General features: G+C 37.9%; 1 protein-coding gene across 4 annotated transcripts in view; it reads right to left on the bottom strand.

Annotated features, from left to right (window-relative positions):
- The window catches only part of HELZ (helicase with zinc finger), a 160,346-nt gene that overhangs the window by 79,934 nt on the left and 59,164 nt on the right, over positions 1–21,248 (bottom strand). For all 4 annotated transcript variants that reach the window (XM_078065955.1, XM_078065954.1, XM_078065957.1 and 1 more), the window contains 3 exons: positions 16,659–16,926; positions 4,999–5,332; positions 3,988–4,118 (listed from right to left, as the gene is read on the bottom strand). In XM_078065955.1, coding sequence (XP_077922081.1) covers positions 3,988–4,118; positions 4,999–5,332; positions 16,659–16,926 — 733 coding nt within the window. The remainder of the gene's footprint in view (positions 1–3,987; positions 4,119–4,998; positions 5,333–16,658; positions 16,927–21,248) is intronic.

Raw genomic sequence — 21,248 nt, 5'->3', positions numbered from 1 at the left:
TACTTTAGGTAATCGCTAAATCCAGATCTAATATATGTGGAGAACTGTGGAACAGTTACCTCAAACCACTCATGGCATCTCCTCTGCCTTCCTCTACTACTGAGCCTAGACAGCTAAAACACTCCGTTTCTCACCCTCCTCTGCCGGAGCTCCAACTCTGGTCAATGAGCTTATAGGAAGAGGTCCCTCACAAGGGCTTCTGTTACTCAATAAAACACAAACAAAGCCTCACTAGGAGAAAGCCCTTCTTGCTCCTCTGCCTTCCTCCTTCACCTGGCTGGAAGGAGATCCTGGTAAACAAAACTCCATCTTAGAATCAAGAGGTAACAGACATCAAGAAGAAAACCAGCATGCTCTAAGGTGGAGAGGAGGGGAGACCTCAGTCCTGGATGGTACTGCGGAGCCCTTGCAAGTCCTAGACCACCTAACCCCTGGGCTTCTAGCTCTACTTGTTTAAGCCACAGTTAGTTCAGTAAACTGTTACTTGCATCCATACCTGACCCCAAGGGCTCCTGTATCTATACATGGACATAACGACATGTGCATCAGGTGGTCATTCTAAGAGCAAATGAGATAATACATGCAAGCTGTTTAGAAAAATAACTGAGCAATAAGTGCTCAATTAACGTTAGTTTCTATTACTACGTTCACTGAGGATTTCAGAAAAATGACTTATTACTTGACCAATACACACTTTCAAAAACAAATAAACGGAAGTTTTAAAAACACCTTCTAATTCTTCAAATGTGGTGATTTCAATGAACTTATAAATGAGACCAATAATAAGTTATATATAAAAGTATAAATCTAAGACATTCATGACGAATTCATAGGTATAGCTCTAAAATACAAGATCTCTTTATTTATATAGGCCACTCTACTTATCAACTGCTTTAGTATAAATAAGTGCTTCAGAGGAGATCAGAAACCATCACTGCTGATCACCTCTACAGTTTCCGGGCATGAATGAGGAAGGCCAATGAGCACAGCTGTCTTTAGTGTACCACCTGCTCAATAAGGGGAAGAGGACTTACAATACATACGCCAGTAAGACCCATCTCGAGTTTCACAGTTTAAAATAATATAGTCTCTTCGAGCTCATTTTGAATAAAAATTACTTAAACCCTGAACCACATTAATTCAAAGTCCTTTTTTCCCCTGGTCTAATGCATTTTTATAATTAATTTACAGACCACATGCTCGAGAATAATTTCTCAACTTCATTTATCTATCTATATTCTACCTTATCCCAGAAAAGATTTTATATGGCTAATGGTTTCTCAGTATATTCCTCCACTCAGACACCTTTTGGTTACTATTTAAATTACAGTGTATGGAATCTCTTCCTGCTCAGAAGTTTTCTGATGCTGACACTTTCTTAGTTACTTTTGCAGTTCACACTTGCAGTCAGTGGTGCTTGAATAACAGTTATAGACAATATAATTTTCAGAAGTAAACATATCAAATACATGCCTAGAAGTTTACTGGTAAGCCCTCACATTTGAAACCCTAATTTCCTTCTTTAAACTTGAAACTCTTAGTAAGTTAAATATATCATACATTAATAATGTGTAAGGCCCTGTTGAGGATTTACTGATAAATGAAACACAGTCTCTTCCTTCAAAGACCTCAGAGTACAATGAAAACAGGAGGGGCGCCTGGGTGGCTCAGTCGGTTGAGCGGCTGCCTTCGGCTCAGGTCATGGTCCCAGGGTCCTGGGATCGAGCCCTGGGTCCGGCTCCCCACTTAGCAGGGAGCCTTCTTCTCCCTCTCCCTCTGCCTGCCACTCTACTTGTGCTTTCTATCTCTCTGTCAAATAAATAAATAAAATCTTTAAAAAAATCAAAAAAAAAAAAAAGAAAACAGGAGAAATGTATGCAAGTGACAAAAATTAATTTGAGAGAAATTGTGCTTGAAAGCACAAAACTAACTGAATCTAGCACACAGCAGGTACTGAAGAAATTTTTGTTGGAATAATGAAAATGGTAGGGTCAGGTTTCTCTCCTTGAAGGAGAGCACTTGAGCTGGACTGAATCTTAAAGGACAGGGGATCAACAGATCAATATTGAGCAAAGATTATTTCAGGGAGAGAAAATCATTTACAGATAAAAATGGTGGAGGAGGAAACTCTGAGTTTAATGGGTAGAAAGTCTCAGTTTTGCAAGACGAGAATGCTCTGGAGACTGACTGCCTGACAATGTAAAAACACTACTGAACTATATACTTAAAAATAGTTTAGGGCGCCTGGGTGGCTCAGTTGGTTAAGCGACTGCCTTCAGCTCAGGTCATGATCCTGGAGTCCCGGGATCGAGTCCCACATCGAGCTGCCTGCTCAGCAGGGAGTCTGCTTCTCCCTCTGACCTCCCCTCTCTCATGCTCTCTCTCTCTCTCTCAAATAAATAAATAAAATCTTAAAAAAAAATAGTTTAGAGGTCAGTTTTGTGTTATGTAAATTTTACAATTTTTAAAAAATTTGTAAGAAATTAAGTGTACGGCCAACTAAAGAAACTTCAAGGTAATTCAATATGGCTAGAGCATGGGGATTTAGAGGGAAAGGGGGCTGTCAAGTAGAAAAAAATAAATCTGAAGCTACTGTTGGAAGCCCTGTCAATGGAACTATGTAACAAGAGGTTGGTGTTCAGCTGCTCAGACTATCCACATATCAAGGAGACGCCATCAGAGATTTGTAACCACTGAAACGAAATGATTATTTTAGCAAACTAACTGTGGAAGAAATATGTGGGATGGACGAGAGAACAGAGATACACACTGCAGGACAGAAGACCGACTAGAAGGCTCCTTACATAGTCCAGCTCTAAATTACACACTGGCTGTAAGAACGGAAGGAGGGGAAAGGGTGCAGAGAAGGTGAATCAAATGGGAACTGAGAAGACTGGAGTTTTACAATTAGTAGATCACTGATTACTTTCAGGAGAGTGAGGAAGTAGAAAACGGAGATCACAGGATGAGTATAAAGAACAGCAGAAATACATAAACTACTCCTGCTTGAGAATTTTGGTAATAAAAAGAAGAATGGGAAAAAGTAAGGGTAAGCGAAATTAAGGAGAAATGATTTGGGTTTTCTGTTTAAGGCGTCTTGTGCTTTGTTCTGTTTTTAGAACCGAAAGAAATGGAATGTGAGGGGAAGAGAATTTGCCACTTCTAGGCCTGGCCCATAAAACTTTCCTACGTGATCCCCTGTGCTCATTCTTCCCCTGCCTGCCAGCTGGATGTCAACACACAGGGTGAAACCGTGGAAACCACTTACTGAAGATACCAGGGCCTCCATCAGTGGTGGAGTAGGGCCACCCGACCATGACTGGATTGACACGAGTGATAAATAAATAACCTTCTATTGTGTAGAGCCACTGAGATTAAAAAAGAAAGAAAGAAAAGGTGCAATGAGCAGGGCAGCAGCAGGGGCCAAGAAGATAAAAACTCTGGGAAAAGGACGACAAGAAAGATGCAGTCATACAGCCTTCACGGTTAGTCTGGAAACAAATCAGAAGTATCTTTATAAAGACACGAATATGTACCAAAGTGAATTTAAGCAGGAAAATATTTATACAACCATTAACCTGAGAGCAGTTTCTGAAATACTATCTTCTATGATTCTTTTTCCATTTTCCGAAATTATAAAAAATGTCTTCTATATTCAAAAATCATTTTAAATGAACTGTTTGAACCACATTAAAAGGTCCTAATTTTCCCACTCAACTTATACTCAGAAATATTCCTGAATCGCTTGGCATTCTATCAAATTAACGCTGTTGAGAAAAGCAATAGAACTCATTTAGACTCTGAAGACAAGTAAAGAAAGTACATGATGAACCTCAAATGTTTCCTTTTAAGGGCTCTTTCATTCTCCTTTCTCCACTAACACATGGCTCCTGGAGAGTATGGCAAATCTGCTTAAAAAACTATATTAGCGTTATTCAATTTCACATTAACACAACTTCCTTTAGTGAGACATCTCCTTTTCTGTACCTGTTGGGACTCCAAGGTATGGTTGGAGTCATAGTGGTGTCTGGAAACAAAACCCCGTTGTCCTTGATCCTGTCTAGCGCATAATGCATTTCACAGAGGGGTAATCGATTTAATTGAAACTGAAGTTCAACCTGAAACACAAAGTAAAATTTTTTTTTTAAATGCATGAATGCAAACATCAATGCTTACAGCTTGCTAAAAATTTTTGTGGAGATAACCTTTTGGGAAGCCAAGTTTAGAGATTCTTTTAAGTGCAATGTTGTTTTAATAAGAATTATTATGGCTAATATTTGCTTTGTTTACTTACTGTCAGGCATTGTAATATGCACTTTACATAAATTACCTCATTTACTAGTACCAATGATATATGTATCATTATTAACCTCATTTGACATCTGAAGAAAATGAAGTACTTGTGAATCACTTAATATCTAAATCAAGGTTATCTGGTTCCACCATATTCCTATGAATAATATACTTGATAAAATCAACTAACATCTGTGAAATATCATCTCTTGAGTGATAAAAACCAGGCCTAGGACACTGTATCAATTTACTATGAATAAATAATAATCACCAAATTTTATGTTTAAAAAGAAAAATAAATAAAATTTTAAAGAAGATTGGCTTTCCAGTTAAATATGGCAGAGTGAACACACAGTTCACCTAAGAAACCATAAAGAGAGGAGAACACAAGCAGATACAACCTGAGATAAGAACTGTCCCTGGATGTGGCTTAGTTTCCTTTCATCTGTTCTTCTATTGCTGATTTAAAATTCTAATCAGAAAGTTTGGCCTCGTATAAGACTGGAACATTGTAGATGTTACTTAATTATCGAATTGGGTTTCTCTGAGAGTTACCAGGGGTCTAATTCTCCACCCACCTCTGTAACACTTCAAAATCAACTGCACTTCTGGTTAGAGCAGAAGCTAGAAAACCAAACCAGAACTGTATCAGCTGACAAAGATATATAGACAACCATAATGGAGTTGCCTCACTTCAAAACACACCTGTGTGTCATAATCAGGCCGAAGATTAAGTTCTTCACAGCATTCCCTGGATATCCTTAAAAATATATATTCTTTTGTTTTTTCTTCAATAGTAGCTTCATAAACCTTCTCTTTGGTTCCCTGGGTCTGTACTAACTTCTCTTTAGAGACTGGTAATAAATAAACAGCATTGACTTTGGTCATCACCAGCCGTCCAGCCAAAGTATCTTCAGAAAGTGTTTCAGTAAGCTTAAAGCGACCAAAAAGTTGTCCATTCTGAGCATACTTTGCACCTCCAGAAACTCCAGTGAGCATGAAACTTGCCAGAATCTGCAACTGCACTTTAAGGTTGAACCTAAATCAAAAGTAGAAAATGAGTCTGAATGTTTTACATCAAAAACAAAAAACTAGAAGAGCAAAACAAAATAAATCAAATTTAAACATACAGAAAATTAAAACTTCATCAATTCCACTCCATCGAGCTACAAACCATATATTACCTTTCTGCCATTAATCCAAGCGGGAAAAAACAAAACTTTTTTTAAGTCAATAAACTCTCACCCAAGTTACATAAAGGCATATACTTAGTTGAGTTGAAGAAAACATTTTTAAAACCTGAACATTTAAGGGGCGCCTGGGTGGCTCAGTTGGTTAAAGCGGCTGCCTTCGGCCTGGGTCATGATCCCAGGGTCCTAGGGTCGAGCCCTGAGTGGGGCTCCCTGCTCAGTGAGGAGTCTGCTTCTCCCTCCCCCTCTCCCCCCAGCTTGTGCTCTCTCCCTTGCTCGCTCTCTCTCTCAAATAAATAAAAATCTTTAAATAATAATAAAAAAATAAAACCTGAACATTTAAAATAAAGCTAAGTATGATATTTTAATAAAATGAAATATTATTACAGGTTAATTAATACAGAAGTCTGCTTGAACACACCCTGGGACCATTAAAACTTTACAATCCCCTAAAGCCAGAAGGAAATGCAGTGTTGAAACTACAACGGACCTTCATTAAACTGAGGCTTTCCAAGTACATCTTACCAAAAGATTCAAACTGTGAAATTTTTCTTTCAATGCTGTTAACGAATAACATCCAGAATAAACTTTTGTTCATGACTACACTGAGACAGATCCCATTCAGGAATTACGGAAAGAGAAGTTAAGCGCTAGCTAGTCAGTCAATGGCTGGTGCACTCACTTGCACCCACTCCTGTGTGTGCCCATGAGTGTGAGAGAGAATGTGTGTGTCGAACAAGTAAGGAGAATCAAGATCCACACGGGCAAGAAATAGGACGTGGAAGAAAGATTTAAACTAACGAACAGCCCTCTCCTTTGCCATTCTGAAACAGTGCTGTGAGAGAGAAGACAAAGCAGTAAAAGAGGAAAGGGAACATTTTCTACTTTTTCTTCATAAGATTTAAAATTATGTGAATGAAAAAAATTAAGTTCTTTTAAAATCTAAATATCCATTTGTGGAAAAGGCTACTTTTTAACAGGACTACTGAACTGTTTTCTTTTCAAATCTTCTTTTTGTATATATGATGCTAAGAATATCTTATAAATTCTTAAGGAAAAAAGAAAACAAAACTTTTTTTAAATACTGTAAAATTCCTTAATGGAAACATCTGTTTACAATATTAGGAAAACAAATCTAATTAAAACACCGTATTAAGGGGTGCTAGGTAGCTCAGTTGGTTAAGCATCTGCCTTCGGTTCAGGCCATGATCTCAGGGTCCTGGGATAGAGTCCTGCATCAGGCTCCCTGCTCAGCAGGGAGTCTGCTTCTCCATCTCCCTGTGCCTCTCCCCCCCCACCCTCATTCTCTCTCCCTCTCTCTCTCTCAAATGAATGAATAAAATCTTAAAAAAAAAAAAAAATTTAAATGTTGAATGTGGGCGCCTGGGTGGCTCAGTCGTTAAGCGTCTGCCTTCAGCTCAGGTCATGATCTCAGGGTCCTGGGATCGAGCCCCACATCGGGCTTCCTGCTCGGCGGGAAGCCTGCTTCTCCCTCTCCCACTCCCCCTGCTGGTGTTCCCTCGCTCGCTGTCTCTCTCTCTGTCAAATAAATAAAATCTTTAAAAAATAAAAAAATAAAATGTTGAATGTCCACTTATATACTTTAAAGTTAGAAAAGTAAAAAATAAAAAAATAAAGTTAGAAAAGTATAAGGATAGAGAAATATTGTTACAGAAATCTTTAAGGAATATAACATATCTGAATAGCTACTTATGCATGTAATAAATAATAACGGTTTACAAGTTCCATTAGTAACCTAAAAATAGAACACTTAAACTCCAAAAACATGTATAAATACATACTAAAGTTAATATTTAATGATCTGGCTCAAATGAGGATTAAATGAATTCCAGCAGTATTTGCCATGTGTGTGGAATTATTAAAAATCACATTATATTTTTCTCATTCTCTGTGCATATTTTACTAGATCCAAAATAGGAAAGTAGGATAATTTAAAGAAATACAGTTTGGGGGCGCCTGGGTGGCTCAGTCATTAAGCGTCTGCCTTCGGCTCAGGTCATGGTCCCAGGGTCCTGGGATCGAGCCCCACATCAGGCTCCCTGCTCCACGGGAAGCCTGCTTCTCCCTCTCCCACTCCCCCTGCTTGTGTTCCGTCTCTTGCTGTGTCTCCCTCTGTCAAATAAATAAATAATATCTTAAAAAAAAAAGAAGAAATACAGTTTATATGTTATCTAGTTACATTTGACTCTTCAAAGACTGGAACATGCACTAAGATTCACATAAAAATCAGTCTTAAAATGAAAATAAAAGTATACTACACTCCCCAGTTTACATATAATCTATGTTCACCTGCTTTTTCTTTTTTGTAATAAAATATATGCTTTAAAAAAGAACAGGAGCCCATGGCATAGTCATGCTTTTTCAAATACAGTTAAATTTTTACTTTACTCCACATACATGAGATTTAGGGTCATTAAAAGTTTTCTGACAGAAAAGAAATTTCTTACAGTGCATTCTTCATTCAGAAATGGTCTCTTTGGGGGCACCTGGGGGGCTCAGTTGGTTAAGGGTCTGCCTCCAACTTAGTGAGTCATGATCCCAGGGTCCCGGGATCAAGCCCCACATCCGGCTCTCTGCTCAGCAGGGAGTCTGCTTGAGATTCTTTCCCACTGCCCACCCCCCAACCTGCGCACACATACATGCTCTCTTACACTCTCTCTCTAAAGTAAATAAAATCTTGGGGCGCCTGGGTGGCTCAGTCGTTAAGCGTCTGCCTTCGGCTCAGGTCATGATCCCAGGGTCCTGGGATCGAGCCCCGCATCGGGCTCCCTGCTTCTCCCTCTCCCACTCCCCCTGCTTGTGTTCCCTCTCTCGCTGTGTCTCTCTCTATCAAATAAATAAATAAAATCTTTAAAAAAATAAAAATTAAAAATAAAGTAAATAAAATCTTAAAAAAAAAAATTCAGGGGTGCATGGGGTGGCTCAGTCGTTAAGGGTCTGCCTTTGGCTCAGGTCATGATCCCAGAGTCCTGGGATCGAGCCCCACATCGGGCTCCCTGCACAGCGGGGAGTCTGCTTCTCCCTCTCCCTCTCCCACTCCCACTGCTTGTGTTCCCTCTCTCGCTTTGTCGCTCTCTGTCAGATAAATAAATAAAATCTTAAAAAAAAAAAAATTCAGCTTAAACACCATCTTATTCCCAAAAGCCAACTTGATTCCCTCCTTGACTTGACTATCCTCCTTCTCCCCACTAATGTGGGGTAGATGCTCTCCCGTGGGGCCCTTGTGCATTCCTCCATTGCAGTGTTAATTACACTGTATTATAACCCTATATATACAGGTCTGTCTCCCTTAGTGGATAACAAACATTTTTCTAAGTTTTTATTTTAATTCCAGTTAGTTAACATACAGTGTTATATTCGTTTCATGGATTACAAACTTTTGAGGAAGAAAGAAATATAGCGTTTGCCTTAGAATCAGCAGTGGCTACTCTTGAACCTAACACCTTGAACACTCAATAAATTTTGTTCATTGAATTAATTTTACATTTTCATAATAATCTGATTTTTTCCAGGCAACATATTTTTCCATTTCAACTACTTTATACTATTCCCTAACAAATTCTAGAAATTGTATAATATTTTCTCAACTAAGGTAATATATTAAAATTTTACTATTACATCTATTTTAGAATCTGCTATCCCAAAAAACACCTGATCATAATTTAGAAAGCATGAAAAGTTCACCTCAGTCTTAAAGCATTAAGAGAATCCTCTTATGACATTTAGTTGTACCTTATAACAAAACTTTTGAGGTAGAGGCACTAGAAAATAAAAGTACTGGGCGCCTGGGTGGCTCAGTTGGTTAAGCGACTGCCTTCGGCTCAGGTCATGATCCTGGAGTCCCGGGATCGAGTCCCGCATCGGGCTCCCTGCTCAGCGGGGAGTCTGCTTCTCCCTCTGACCCTCCTCCCTCTCATGCTCTCTGTCTCTCATTCTCTCTCTCGCAAATAAATAAAAAATCTTAAAAAAAAAAAAAAAAAAAAAAAAAAAGAAAATAAAAGTACTAAGAAATACGGCTTTCCCCCAGAAGATACATCACATGTTCAAGATACAGACATAATAGACTTTCTGGTATAAGTTACAGCTAGTAAATTTTAATTTTCTAAAAGATTAACAGCCTAAAACTAAATTACATTAGTAAGATTTCTTAAGTATTTAAAACAACATACATATTTTTAAGATTCAGTAACTCAGAAATACCTAGAATAAAAAATTTATCCTACAATTAACAAAGATATCTCCTAATAAAAAGAAAAACCATCTTTCTATTATTGCTTGCCACATTCTGAAATCAGCCTTAAAGCTTACATAATTCCTAACCTTTTGGGAAAGAGCAGAATAGCAGCCAAGCAAATTCTGACCAATTTAATATCATACTTAGCTGAAAGAAATATGGCTCTATCAATCTTAGCAATAGTTATATCTCTTGAGTGTAACTTTAAAAGAATTTCAAAGCGGGGCGCCTGGGTGGCTCAGTCGTTAAGTGTCTGCCTTCGGCTCAGGTCATGATCCCAGGGTCCTGGGATCGAGCCCCGCATCGGGCTCCCGGCTCCGCGGGAAGCCTGCTTCTCCCTCTCCCACTCCCCCTGCTTGTGTTCCCTCTCTCGCTGTGTCTCTCTCTGTCAAATAAATAAATAAAATCTTTAAAAAAAAAAAAAAGAATTTCAAAGCTATACAGAGAATTTCACTTCCTACAATTTCTGACTAAATGAATGATAACAGAAATCAACCAAGGTAATAAGCCAATACCTGGGTTTACTGAGGCAGAGCAACAGAACTGAGGCATACCCAACAGAGGCCTTGCCTCACCCATCTTAATGATGAAATGTGCTTCCACACGCCAGGCCTGTCATGTCAGCTGTCAGCACTGAGAAGCCACGACGACCTGAGTACTGAGTATGCCTGCCACTACACAGTTTAATGGACACAAGAGCTTCAGCCAAAGTCAATTTCTTTTGAAAATGTGCATGTAAGAATCAAATAGATTTCACTTCAAGGCAGAATCATAATTGAATGCATATCAACATGTAGCTGAAGACAAGAGAAATACTTCTTTTTTTTTAAATCCTGAAAGAACTCAGAAGCATTTTCTAAAAGTTAAATGAAATGCAGTATTATCCTTACCACCCCCACACATCTCACACTAAAACTTAACATAAAAAGAAATCTTAATTTCTGGACCGCTTTGAAAGACCATCCCTTTTCTTTAAAGTAAAAAAATAAAAAGATAAACTTGATTACTACATCCAAACTCAAGCCAAAATATATTTTGTCTAATCTTGAGAGGTTTCATTCAATCCCATTTTAACGGAAGGAATGCTAAAAGGTGACCATGTAAAAATATAATCCAAACCTTACAATTAAGATGTAAGAACCTTGATATTACTTTAATGATTAGCAATAATCTCCTTCAATTGTCAAAGTTCTGGGGCGCCTGGGTGGCTCAGTCAGTTAAGCGTCTGCCTTCGGCTCAGGTCATCATCCCAGGGTCCTGGGATCAAGCCCCAAGTTGGGCTCTCTGCTCAGCGGGGAGCCTGTTTTCCCTCTCCCTCTGCCCCTCTATCCCCACCCCAGCTCATGCTCGCGCTCTCTCTGTCAATATAAATAAATAAAATCTTTAAAAAAAAAAATTGTCAAAGTTCACAAATGACTGATACATTCTCTTGATCTTAGGAAATATTCTATTAATCATGGGTTAAGTCTGACTATGTCTCAAAGAGGCACATTCCAGTGCATACAGAATACATTATTACTGTCAATACACATCCAGGTCATTTAGAGGGACAACTCCGTTTACCCAACCATTGTCTTCTGGCTTTAAATTGAGTCTCAATCCACAGCAAAACATTCTTCACCATTCTAATGGTGACTTGGGTTTGCTTTGATGACTGACTGGTGTTGATCCAATCAGTCACACTAGAGCATGTCACACTAGAGCATGGCCCAAGGACCAAATCCAACCTTCAGCCTGTTTTGTATAGCCCTTAACTAAGAATGGTTTTTACAAAAACAAAAAATAAAACAAGATAAAACAAAAAAGCTATGCAACAAAGACTATATCAAGTCCACCAAGCCTTTAATATTTACTTGCTGGACCTTTACAGAAAGTTTGCTGATACCTATACTACAGCATAGATTAGTAGCTGCATACAGAGCCCCCTCAAATCCAGTTTTTAAATATATCTTTCACGGTATTTGTGCTTAAAGAACTAACAATCAAATGTTGAATTAAATTCAAGGCAACATTAAAATATAGACAAATACTAATTTAAAGGGGAAAGGAGGAAAAAACAGAAAATACAATTTTTTTAAGTAGTATATAAAACTTTGTCAAAAATTTTTCAAAATCCTTCAGTTCATGTCTGTTATTTGTCCCTTGTCCATCTGCTAACAGACACCCTCTGAGAACTCCATCTAATAACTAGGAGGATTTGCTTCTTGGTATGTGCACAAACTCTATCCTGTACTTCCCAAAATTTTACAAAAGCCTGTCAAATTCAGAAGTGTAATTTACCACCCTTTACATCCAGGGGGTTACCTTTGGGTGAGAGAATCACTGAAAATTTTCAGAATTCTCTGACACAGTAACTACCTACTTGTCACATTAGACGTGACAATAAATTCTCATTTCTGTCTTTAAGATCCTTCAAACTCTTGTGTACTTGGCATAAATAACATATAAAAAGTGATCCTACAGTCTTATATTCCATTTGTAAATATCCCTATTTGAGTTAATAACTATTTTAAAGATTAAAAAAAAGAGAAAGCTCAGATATTCCTACTATACACTGTCTTACTACAATCTTTCTTATATCTCTAAGGGCAATTTTACACCTGGGTCATCAAGTGCTACAACTGATAATATTCTAACTTCCTTTCTATTTCTTTGTTTGCTTTTTCTTATTACAATAGTAATATCTGGTCATTGTACAACATTTCAAAAATAGAGAAAACCACATTAGGACATAAAAATCAGGGATGCCTGGGTGGCTCAGTCAGTTAAGCGTCTGCCTTCAGGTCAGGTCTTGATCCCAGGGTCCTGGGATCAGGTCCTGCATTGGGCTCCCTACTCAGCAGGGAGCCTGCTTCTCCCTCTCCTTCTGCCCCTCCACCCCCCCCACCTTGTGCTGGCGCACGCACCCACACGCACTCTCTCTGACAAATAAATAAAATCTTTAATAAACAAAAAAAACATAAAAATTAGTCATAATTTCACCAACCAGAACACATAATGCTTTAACTCTTCCCAATATTTTTATATGCAAATATATCCATGTATATGCATGTACATACACACATACAAAATTAGAATTGCAGTGGATGCTTTCATAACCAGCATATTCTCCCCTTTATACTGTACCATCAGCATCTTTACTGTTTTGAAAATTCTTCAAGAACATAATTTCAATACAGAAGTTCCCCCTTATCTGCATGGGATATGATCCAAGGACCCCCAGCGACTGCACCATGGATAGTGCCAAACCCTACTTATACTATGTTTTTTCCTAACTATACATACCGATGATAAAGTTTTATACATTAGGTGCAAGAGATTAACAACAATAATAAAATAATTATAACAACATACTGTAAAAAAAAAAAAAAAGCTATGTGAATGTGGGGTGTCTCTCAAAATATCTTACTGTACTCACACTTTTTCTTGTGATGATGTGAGATGATAAAATGCCTGGGTGATGAGATGAAGTGAGGTCAATGACATAAGCATAGTGACGGAGCATCAAACCATCACTGACCTTCTGATGATAGATCTCAAGAAGGATCTTTTGCTTCTGGACCACAGTTGATGGCAGGTAATTCAAACCATGGAAAGTGAAACCACGGATAAGGTGGAACAACTGTAGTTCTACAACACTGGATTATATGGCTAGATCATAATTTACTTAAGTTCTCCTTCACTACTCTTTGAAAGACATTTGTTTACAGGCATCGTTAACTTCACCTCTGATTCTTTCTTCAGGATGATTCCTCGTAAGTAGAATTACTACACCAAAAGGTTCAAACCTTCTAAAGACCTGTAATACAAATTGCCAAATAACCCTCCTCCAGAAATATACCAACTTAGTCTGCCACCCATGTTCATTTCATGTTGCAGGTATTTTCAAGCCCCTCTTAAATGGGCTTTTTTTTTAAGATTTATTTATTTGAGAGAGCGAGCAGGGGGAGGGGCAGAGAGAGAGAGAGAGAACTCAAGCAGTCTCCACTCAGCACAGAGCCCGATGCAGGGCTCTACCCAACGACCCTGAGACCACGACCCAGGCCAAAACCAAGAGTCAATGCTCAACCGACTGAGCCACCTTGGTGCCCCTTATATGGGCTTTAAGAAGCCCTTGCAAGGTGCTCTTAGAGTGAACTTTCATCCATTTAGTTTCTTGATCAGTATCTGACCTCCGCAATATTGTAGGGTTTTCTTTTATCTATTCAAATTTCCTTTTTTTTTTTTTTTCTTAAGAGAGGGAGAGAGCACAAGAGCAAGTGGGAGGGGGCAGAGGGAGAGAAAGAGAGAGAATCTCCAGCAGACTCCATGCCCAGCACACAGCCCAACACGGGGCTCAATCTCACAACCTCTGAGATCATGACCTGAGCTGAAATCAAGAGTCCAATGCTTAACCCACTAAGCCACCCAGACACCTCAAATTTCCATTTTTCAAAAATTATTTTTAACGTAATAATCCATAAGCTTATTGATCTTTAGTTATAAGTTCTGAGGTAATGTATATGGAAGGATTTTTAAACCGGAACAAACAATATTTGTTACATTTAAACAAATATGAGTTAATACATAATTTCTTCTGAATTTCTATTATGGTACTCCAAAATAGTCTCTTAAGATTCTGGTAAGCTTTTAAACTCTATTTCATCCCAATATTTATGATTTTTTATCAATGTTTTCTTTACTAAGAAAAGGAACCTATGACCATGTAAATAACATACATGCATATTAATATGTGAATATACATTATACAAGCCACTGTCCTTGTTATTTTTTTTAATCAAGGTTTATTGAGCAATAGCAAAATGAAAGTACAAAGCTCCCAAGGAGGGAGGGGAGCCGAGAGGGTTGCCTTGTCCTTGTTATTTAGTGACTATTTCATTAGAACTGTATATGGACACAGTTAATAAAAGTCTTCTAAGAGACCATCAATGGCCATAATTTGAAGTCTTAAAAGAGTAATGAAAAATATATTCTATCTAACTTGGTAAATCTTACAAGCATTTAATTTGAAATTAGATATGTTCCAAAAGCTACATCATATTTAATCTATAAATAAAGTAACACAAAGTATGTTTAAGTTTTTACTTTTCTTTTTCTGAATATATCCCTTAATGAGTGTTCAGTATCTACTAATATTAATGATAAGGTATCAATAAAGATACCTTAGGAAAAAATAGGTTGTTTAGGCTATATCTAAAGGGAAAACTACTTATAAAAAATGTATTTATGTCTCATAACTATGGTTCGGTATTTTTTTTTTTGAAGATTTTATTTATTTATTTGACAAAGACAACACAAGTAGGCAGAGCAGCAGGCAGAATGAGAGGGAGAAGCAGACTCCCCGCTGAGGAAGGAGCCCAACGCGGGGCTCAATCTCAGGACCCTGGGATCATGACCTGAGCCGAAGGCAGCCGCTTAACCGACTGAGCCACCCAGGCGCCCCTATGGTTCAGTATTTAAGGCTTGTTCCCATTTTATCTAAAAAGTGGAATGCTACTACCAAATATAACAATGATTTCATTAATATCTTCCTTCACTCAAACTTTCATTTTTTTAAATCTTTCTTTATTTGTTTTATTTATTTATGAGAGAGACAGCACACGTGCAAGAGAGGTGGGGGGCAGAGGGAGAGCATCTCAAGCAGCCTCCACAGTGAATGTGGAGCCCAATGCAGAGCTTGATCTTACAGCCCCGAGATCATGACCAGAGCCAAAATCAAGAGACAGACGCTTAACCAACTGAGCCACCCCAGTGCCCCAAATTTTCATTTCTAATATTATTTTTCCTATAATGACTCAAATAAGCTTTTGTGATTGTTTTGTTTTGTTTTGTTTTTAAGATTTATGTATTCATTTGGGAGAGAGAGTTTGAGTGAGCAAGCAAGAGAACACAAGCCGTGGAGAGGGAGAAGCAGGCTCCCCGCTGAGCAGAGAGCCTGATGTGGGGCTTGATCCCAGGACCCCGGGATCATGACCTGAGCCGAAGGCAGACACTTAACTGACTGAGTCAACCAGGAGCCCTCAAATAAGCTTTTGTATTTACTCTTGGTCTTTACCTGTGGCATATGGATAAAATGTAAAGTATGTTAAAGCATTTATAAGTGACTAGAAAGGTTTTGTGTTTTTTTTTAAGATTTGTATTTATTTATTTGACAGAGAAAGACACAGCAAGAGAGGGAACACAAGCATTAGGAGTGGGAGAGGGAGAAGCAGGCTTCCCACCAAGCAGGGAGCCCAATGTGGGGCTCGATCCCAGGGCCCTGGGATCATGACCCAAGCTGAAGGCAGACACTCAACAACTGAGCCACACAGGTGCCCCTAGAAAGGTATTTTATTATTATCGAATAGTTTTCCTGAAGATTTAATTCATCTCATTCTTTTTTTTTTTTTAATATTTTATTTGTTTGAGAGAGAGCGTGAGAGAGTGAACACACAAGCATGGGGAGGGGCAGAGAGAGAGAGGGAAAAGCAGACTCCCAGTTGAGCAAGGAGCCCGATGCAGGACTTGATCCCAAGACCTTGGGATTATTACCTGAGCCAAAGGCAGACGCCCAACCGACTGAGCCACCCAGGCATCCCAAATCATTTCATTCTTAAAATTACATTCCAAAATATGTGGTCTCTTTCAGTTTTTGTGCATTTATTCAATATTCATCGAGCACTCACTCTGACTACCATTAAGAGAAACCTCCTGTACAACGGGGACCACATATTTACACACCTAGCACATGGCAGTCTTGTGGAAATGAACTATATACTATGCACTAGAGAGGCCGAGACAAACAGGACACAGCACTGAACAACAGCTATTAAGTAACAACCTTTACTACCTATCTTCACCTAGGCACACCTCCATTTTAAAAATAAAAAATAACCATCGAAAGGGGAGTTTTTAAACAAAGTGTTTCTAAAATAACTTACTTGCTAACTTCTTTATACTGGGCTATCTCCTCAATATAAAGAAGGTCATGCAGCCGTGACTGATAGTTGGTCTTGGTCAATGATTTGTCTAAAACGGACTGGGTAAACAGCTGGTCAGCAGAGAGAGGAATTTGGTATCTGATAAGAAGGCTCTTCTCCAAATCAGTAGTTTCATTAGGTTCAAAATCTATAATAGTCTTAGAAGAAGAATCCCAACGCTTAGCTGTGGTTACTAGCTGTTGTTTTGCATGCATCAGGTATTCAAGATCTAAATGGAAACAAAAAACACATTTATAAAGGAACACAACATTAAAATTCTCAAATAATACATTACACACTTTGGTAGGAGCATTTTATATGCTAGAGCTAATAATTCTTAAAAATAAAACAATACAAAAACCCATTTGACAGAGAATCTTCCCCATATCAGAAATCTTTTGTCTAGCTTAACAAAATAACATAAATAGGAGCCCATGTAAAAAACACCTTTTTCATCAGGATAGAACATAACAAAAATAGTTATTAACATATTGAAAATACAGATTAACATTTAGAAGTTAACTCGCAGTCAAAAGAAATCTGAACTGTAGGATAAATTCCTCCTAAGATAAAATCTATCGGGTGAGAATCACTTTTCTCCTCCTACTACCAGTACCTGCCCGTTACAGAAAGAGATCAGAAAACTGTGTCTTCTCTTCTGTAGTAAAGCACAGAAAGCAGCAAAACTCTCTGAAAGTCAACTTAAGACAAACAAAAATCTTTTAGAAAATACTCATGTAAAAATACTGCTAATTCCTCATTAAAATGTGATACGATGTACCATTCAAATGCCATTTCAGAAAAATCCAGTTTAGCCTCAGTTAAATTAGACTGTAAGTAGGGCACAATGTCAAAATGAATGACTGTTCAAGTTCTGACATCTCTGGAAAAAAAATGTAGCATAGTATCAGCACAGGGTGAAATATATCGTAACATAATTTCTGAGCACTGGGTGGGCTCACTCTATCTGCAGTGCACACTACTTTTCTCTTGGGTGGAGCATACATATACCTATAAATATGAAGCTTAACCAAAAGGGGGGAAAAAAGTTGCCTGACTGACTCATTAGGCTGAGATCCAGTTTTAATACAACATAAATTGAAAAGACGGCTTCACCAAGTCAGGTTAAATTTTGGGAAGATATAATAAGAAGTTTAAATGGAGATCAGCTATTCTTCAAAATACAAAAATAAGTTACCCTGCACTACCTTTGCAATGAGAGAATAATGCATAATTGCCAAGTACTGCTTAGTGAGAGATTTTCCGACATTTAAATGTTATATATAAATTACAAACATTTAAGAGTCACCCAAAAGACATTTCTCAACACTAGAAAACAGTTTATCCTAACATCTTATTAAAGATTCAAATGTAAAGGACCTAATTTCTTGCCTTTGCTCCTTGAAAAGGTATTTCTACATGCCAGTTTTATTATTTCTCAAAGGGTAAAACAAATACAACTATACTCATCAAGCTATAAAGATGGCCTGCATTCTTACAATACTCTGGATGAGACGAGGATGGTCTGTTTTTGCAATAGCTTCAAAAGTAGAAGTTTCATAAAGTAAACTAACCACATTTTCTCCCTAAATCATCCTAAAATTGGGCCCTGCCCTTTCATTCGTTAAATCATAGCTACAAAAAGTATTTAAATTACACAAATGCCAACATTCCTAAAAGAGATTATACCATCACTAAAAATCAAATGATAATCATTATCAAAATAACAAGGATGTACATAAAAATTTATTTTCCTTAATTCAAAAGTCAAGAGAAACAGTAATAGTACAGTGACAAACCAAATAACCAGCTCTTTCAAAATAAAAACTAAACTCTACATATTATCAAAGAATCACTATAATATGTCTTAAAGGATGTCTATTATTTGGAGATAGGGCAATTATATTTCGTAATTTTATTTTAAATAAGATATTGAATCAGACTATGCCTAGATCAGGATTATGTTCACATTCTTTTAAAAGTCACTAATTATTTCTAACTGATGTTTAAGTAACTGGGATAATAAGAAACCTAAAAGAGGGGCGCCTGGGTGGCTCAGACATTAAGCGTCTGCCTTCGGCTCAGGTCATGATCCCGGGGTCCTGGGATCGAGCCCCGCATCGGGCTCCCTGCTCGGCAGGAAGCCTGCTTCTCCCTCTCCCACTCCGCCTGCTTGTGTTCCCTCTCTCACTGTGTCTCTCTCTGTCAAATTAAAAAAAAAGAAAGAAAGAAAGAAAGAAACCTAAAACAATAGAGCTTTCCTTTTAAAAAGATTTTTTTATCACCTATTTAATATGCAAAGCAAATTATACAGTCATTCTACTCTAGACTACAAGTCCTCAGGCTTTCTGGGAAAAGTGGCATGAGAAACATTATTTGTTTTTCTCATCTTATCTAGACAGTACCATGATTCCCACCCTGATTTTATGAAATTATTAAAATTAGTGTCTTCAGCAGATAAACAACAATTTCAAAACAATTCCCAAACAATGTTAAATTTTATTTTTTTAAATGACTACAAACATACTATGGGAGAGGGGAGAGTTCGGGGAACAGAAAAAAGAATCTTAAAAAACATCCATGTGTGCCAACATCAGAAAGTCTGCAAATTACTAATCTCAGTCATTAATTTAGACATCAAAAATGAATTGTGGCCAGTGACTACTAAGGACATATTTTGCCAGAGCTACTTCTCTTTCCCTACTTCATCTGAACTTGAGACAAGCTTCTGCCTCCAATCCTCTCACTTATAAGAAGCAGCTTATTAAGCCTATTCAAACATCCACCTAACTTCCAGTCCTTAAAGGTTGTTAGGTCTTAAGAGTCCCTGTTCAAAGATTTTTTTCTTAAAGATTTATTTATTTATTTTAGAGAGAGAGGGAAAGGGAAAGGAAGAGAGAGACAGTAGGGGAAGGGGGTGAGGGAGAGAGAGAATCTTAAGCAGACTCCCCGCTGAGCAGAGAGCCTGATGCAGGGCTCGATCCCACGACCCCGAGATCATGATCTGAGCCAAAATCAAGAGTTGGACGCTTAACTGACTGAGCCACCCAGGCGCCCCTTAAGAGCTTACCCTTTTCAAATAGAGGAGGGAGAGGACGTTCCCCATGGGGAACATGACTATTACCGGGCCTCATTCCAGCTGCACCCCCAGCACATGGTAGCAACTGCTAACGTCTAAACCACACGCGTGTGCTACTCGGGGAGCTGAGCCAGTTCAGCCTTAGTAAGTACTCTTCTTCAACCTAGATTAGGCTAAAATGAAAAACACTCTGCCAAGATGAAAAGTGAATAGGTTAAGGATCAATACTCCTAAAACCATACAGGGAAGAGCTTAACACTGACTTCTTAACCAACTCTAACAATAATAAATCTCAAAGCAAATCAGACAGAAATTATAAACCTGTAGGATCTGCTACCCTGAGATGCGGTAGGCAGAAGCTATAAACATATTTTAAGAGAAATTCACAAGAAAAAGTTAAAGATAATTAGAATATACCTAATTTTTTGAAGATAACATAAGGGCAGAGCTGCTACTGCCACAAACAGAATTCAAGGTTGGAATGACTAGTCGGACCCAAGCTATGCTTCCCAACTTCCCTGGTCCCGCTGACCGAGAACAGCAGTGCCCTCCTTGTTCAGCCACACAGTTACTATGCTAACAAAGCAGCGAAAGGGTCGGTTTGCTTTATCTTGAAGAATATAATATAGCAGACTTGAAAATTATCCTTAACAGAACCTAGAGAGTAGACAAGAAAAAGTAAGGAGAAAAAAAAAATCCAATGCTCTACACGTCTAGCACAAGGGTGGACACAGAAGAAGCATGCAATAAATAAATGCGTGCCAAATACTGAATACATTCAAAACAGCTCTACTTATCTAGGAGTTAAAGAGAATGAGATGAAATGATTCTCAATTCCAAAATCACAGGTAAACACTCTTCCTTAGGACACATTTTGGTTGTGCCTTTACAAGTCTGGACTGCCCAAAGGAACAATAAAATTACAAATCTGAAAGTAATCCCAAACTATCATTTCAGCTATCCATTTCAATATCATTCCTTTCCCAAAAACTGCTACATAGAAACAAGATTAGCATCGCTTGGCTTACCCATATTGTCTGTCCCTATTTTCCATCTTTTAAAGAAGCCAATAAAAAGTTAAAACAGCAAAACAGCAGCACAGGAGTACCTCATTACTTTTTACATGCTTCTACTCAACAATATTTATCTTCTACTGACAAATATACTATTTTTTAAAATCTATTTTTCTATGACTTTTCATACTATCAATATCTATATCCATATTGATATAGATACATCTATATATACCCTGCCCTTAATTTACCAACAACTTTGGCATCTGGAGATAATTTTTGAGTTGTACTAAATTTTAATGTAAATGTTAACATACACTGCTAGACTCAAAGTAGGGAAATGTACACTATCAAGTTTTCAAATTTAAATATAAGGATTAATTTTCAACACATAACTTCCAGATGTTCAAAGCAGAATTCCAAATCAGTTTTGCCAAGCAAAAATTTTCCATTACTCAA

The sequence above is a fragment of the Halichoerus grypus genome, chromosome 2, assembly GCF_964656455.1.
Source record: "Halichoerus grypus chromosome 2, mHalGry1.hap1.1, whole genome shotgun sequence".
Taxonomy (NCBI): Eukaryota; Metazoa; Chordata; class Mammalia; order Carnivora; family Phocidae; genus Halichoerus; species Halichoerus grypus.
This window is presented reverse-complemented; position numbering and strand designations above follow the sequence as displayed.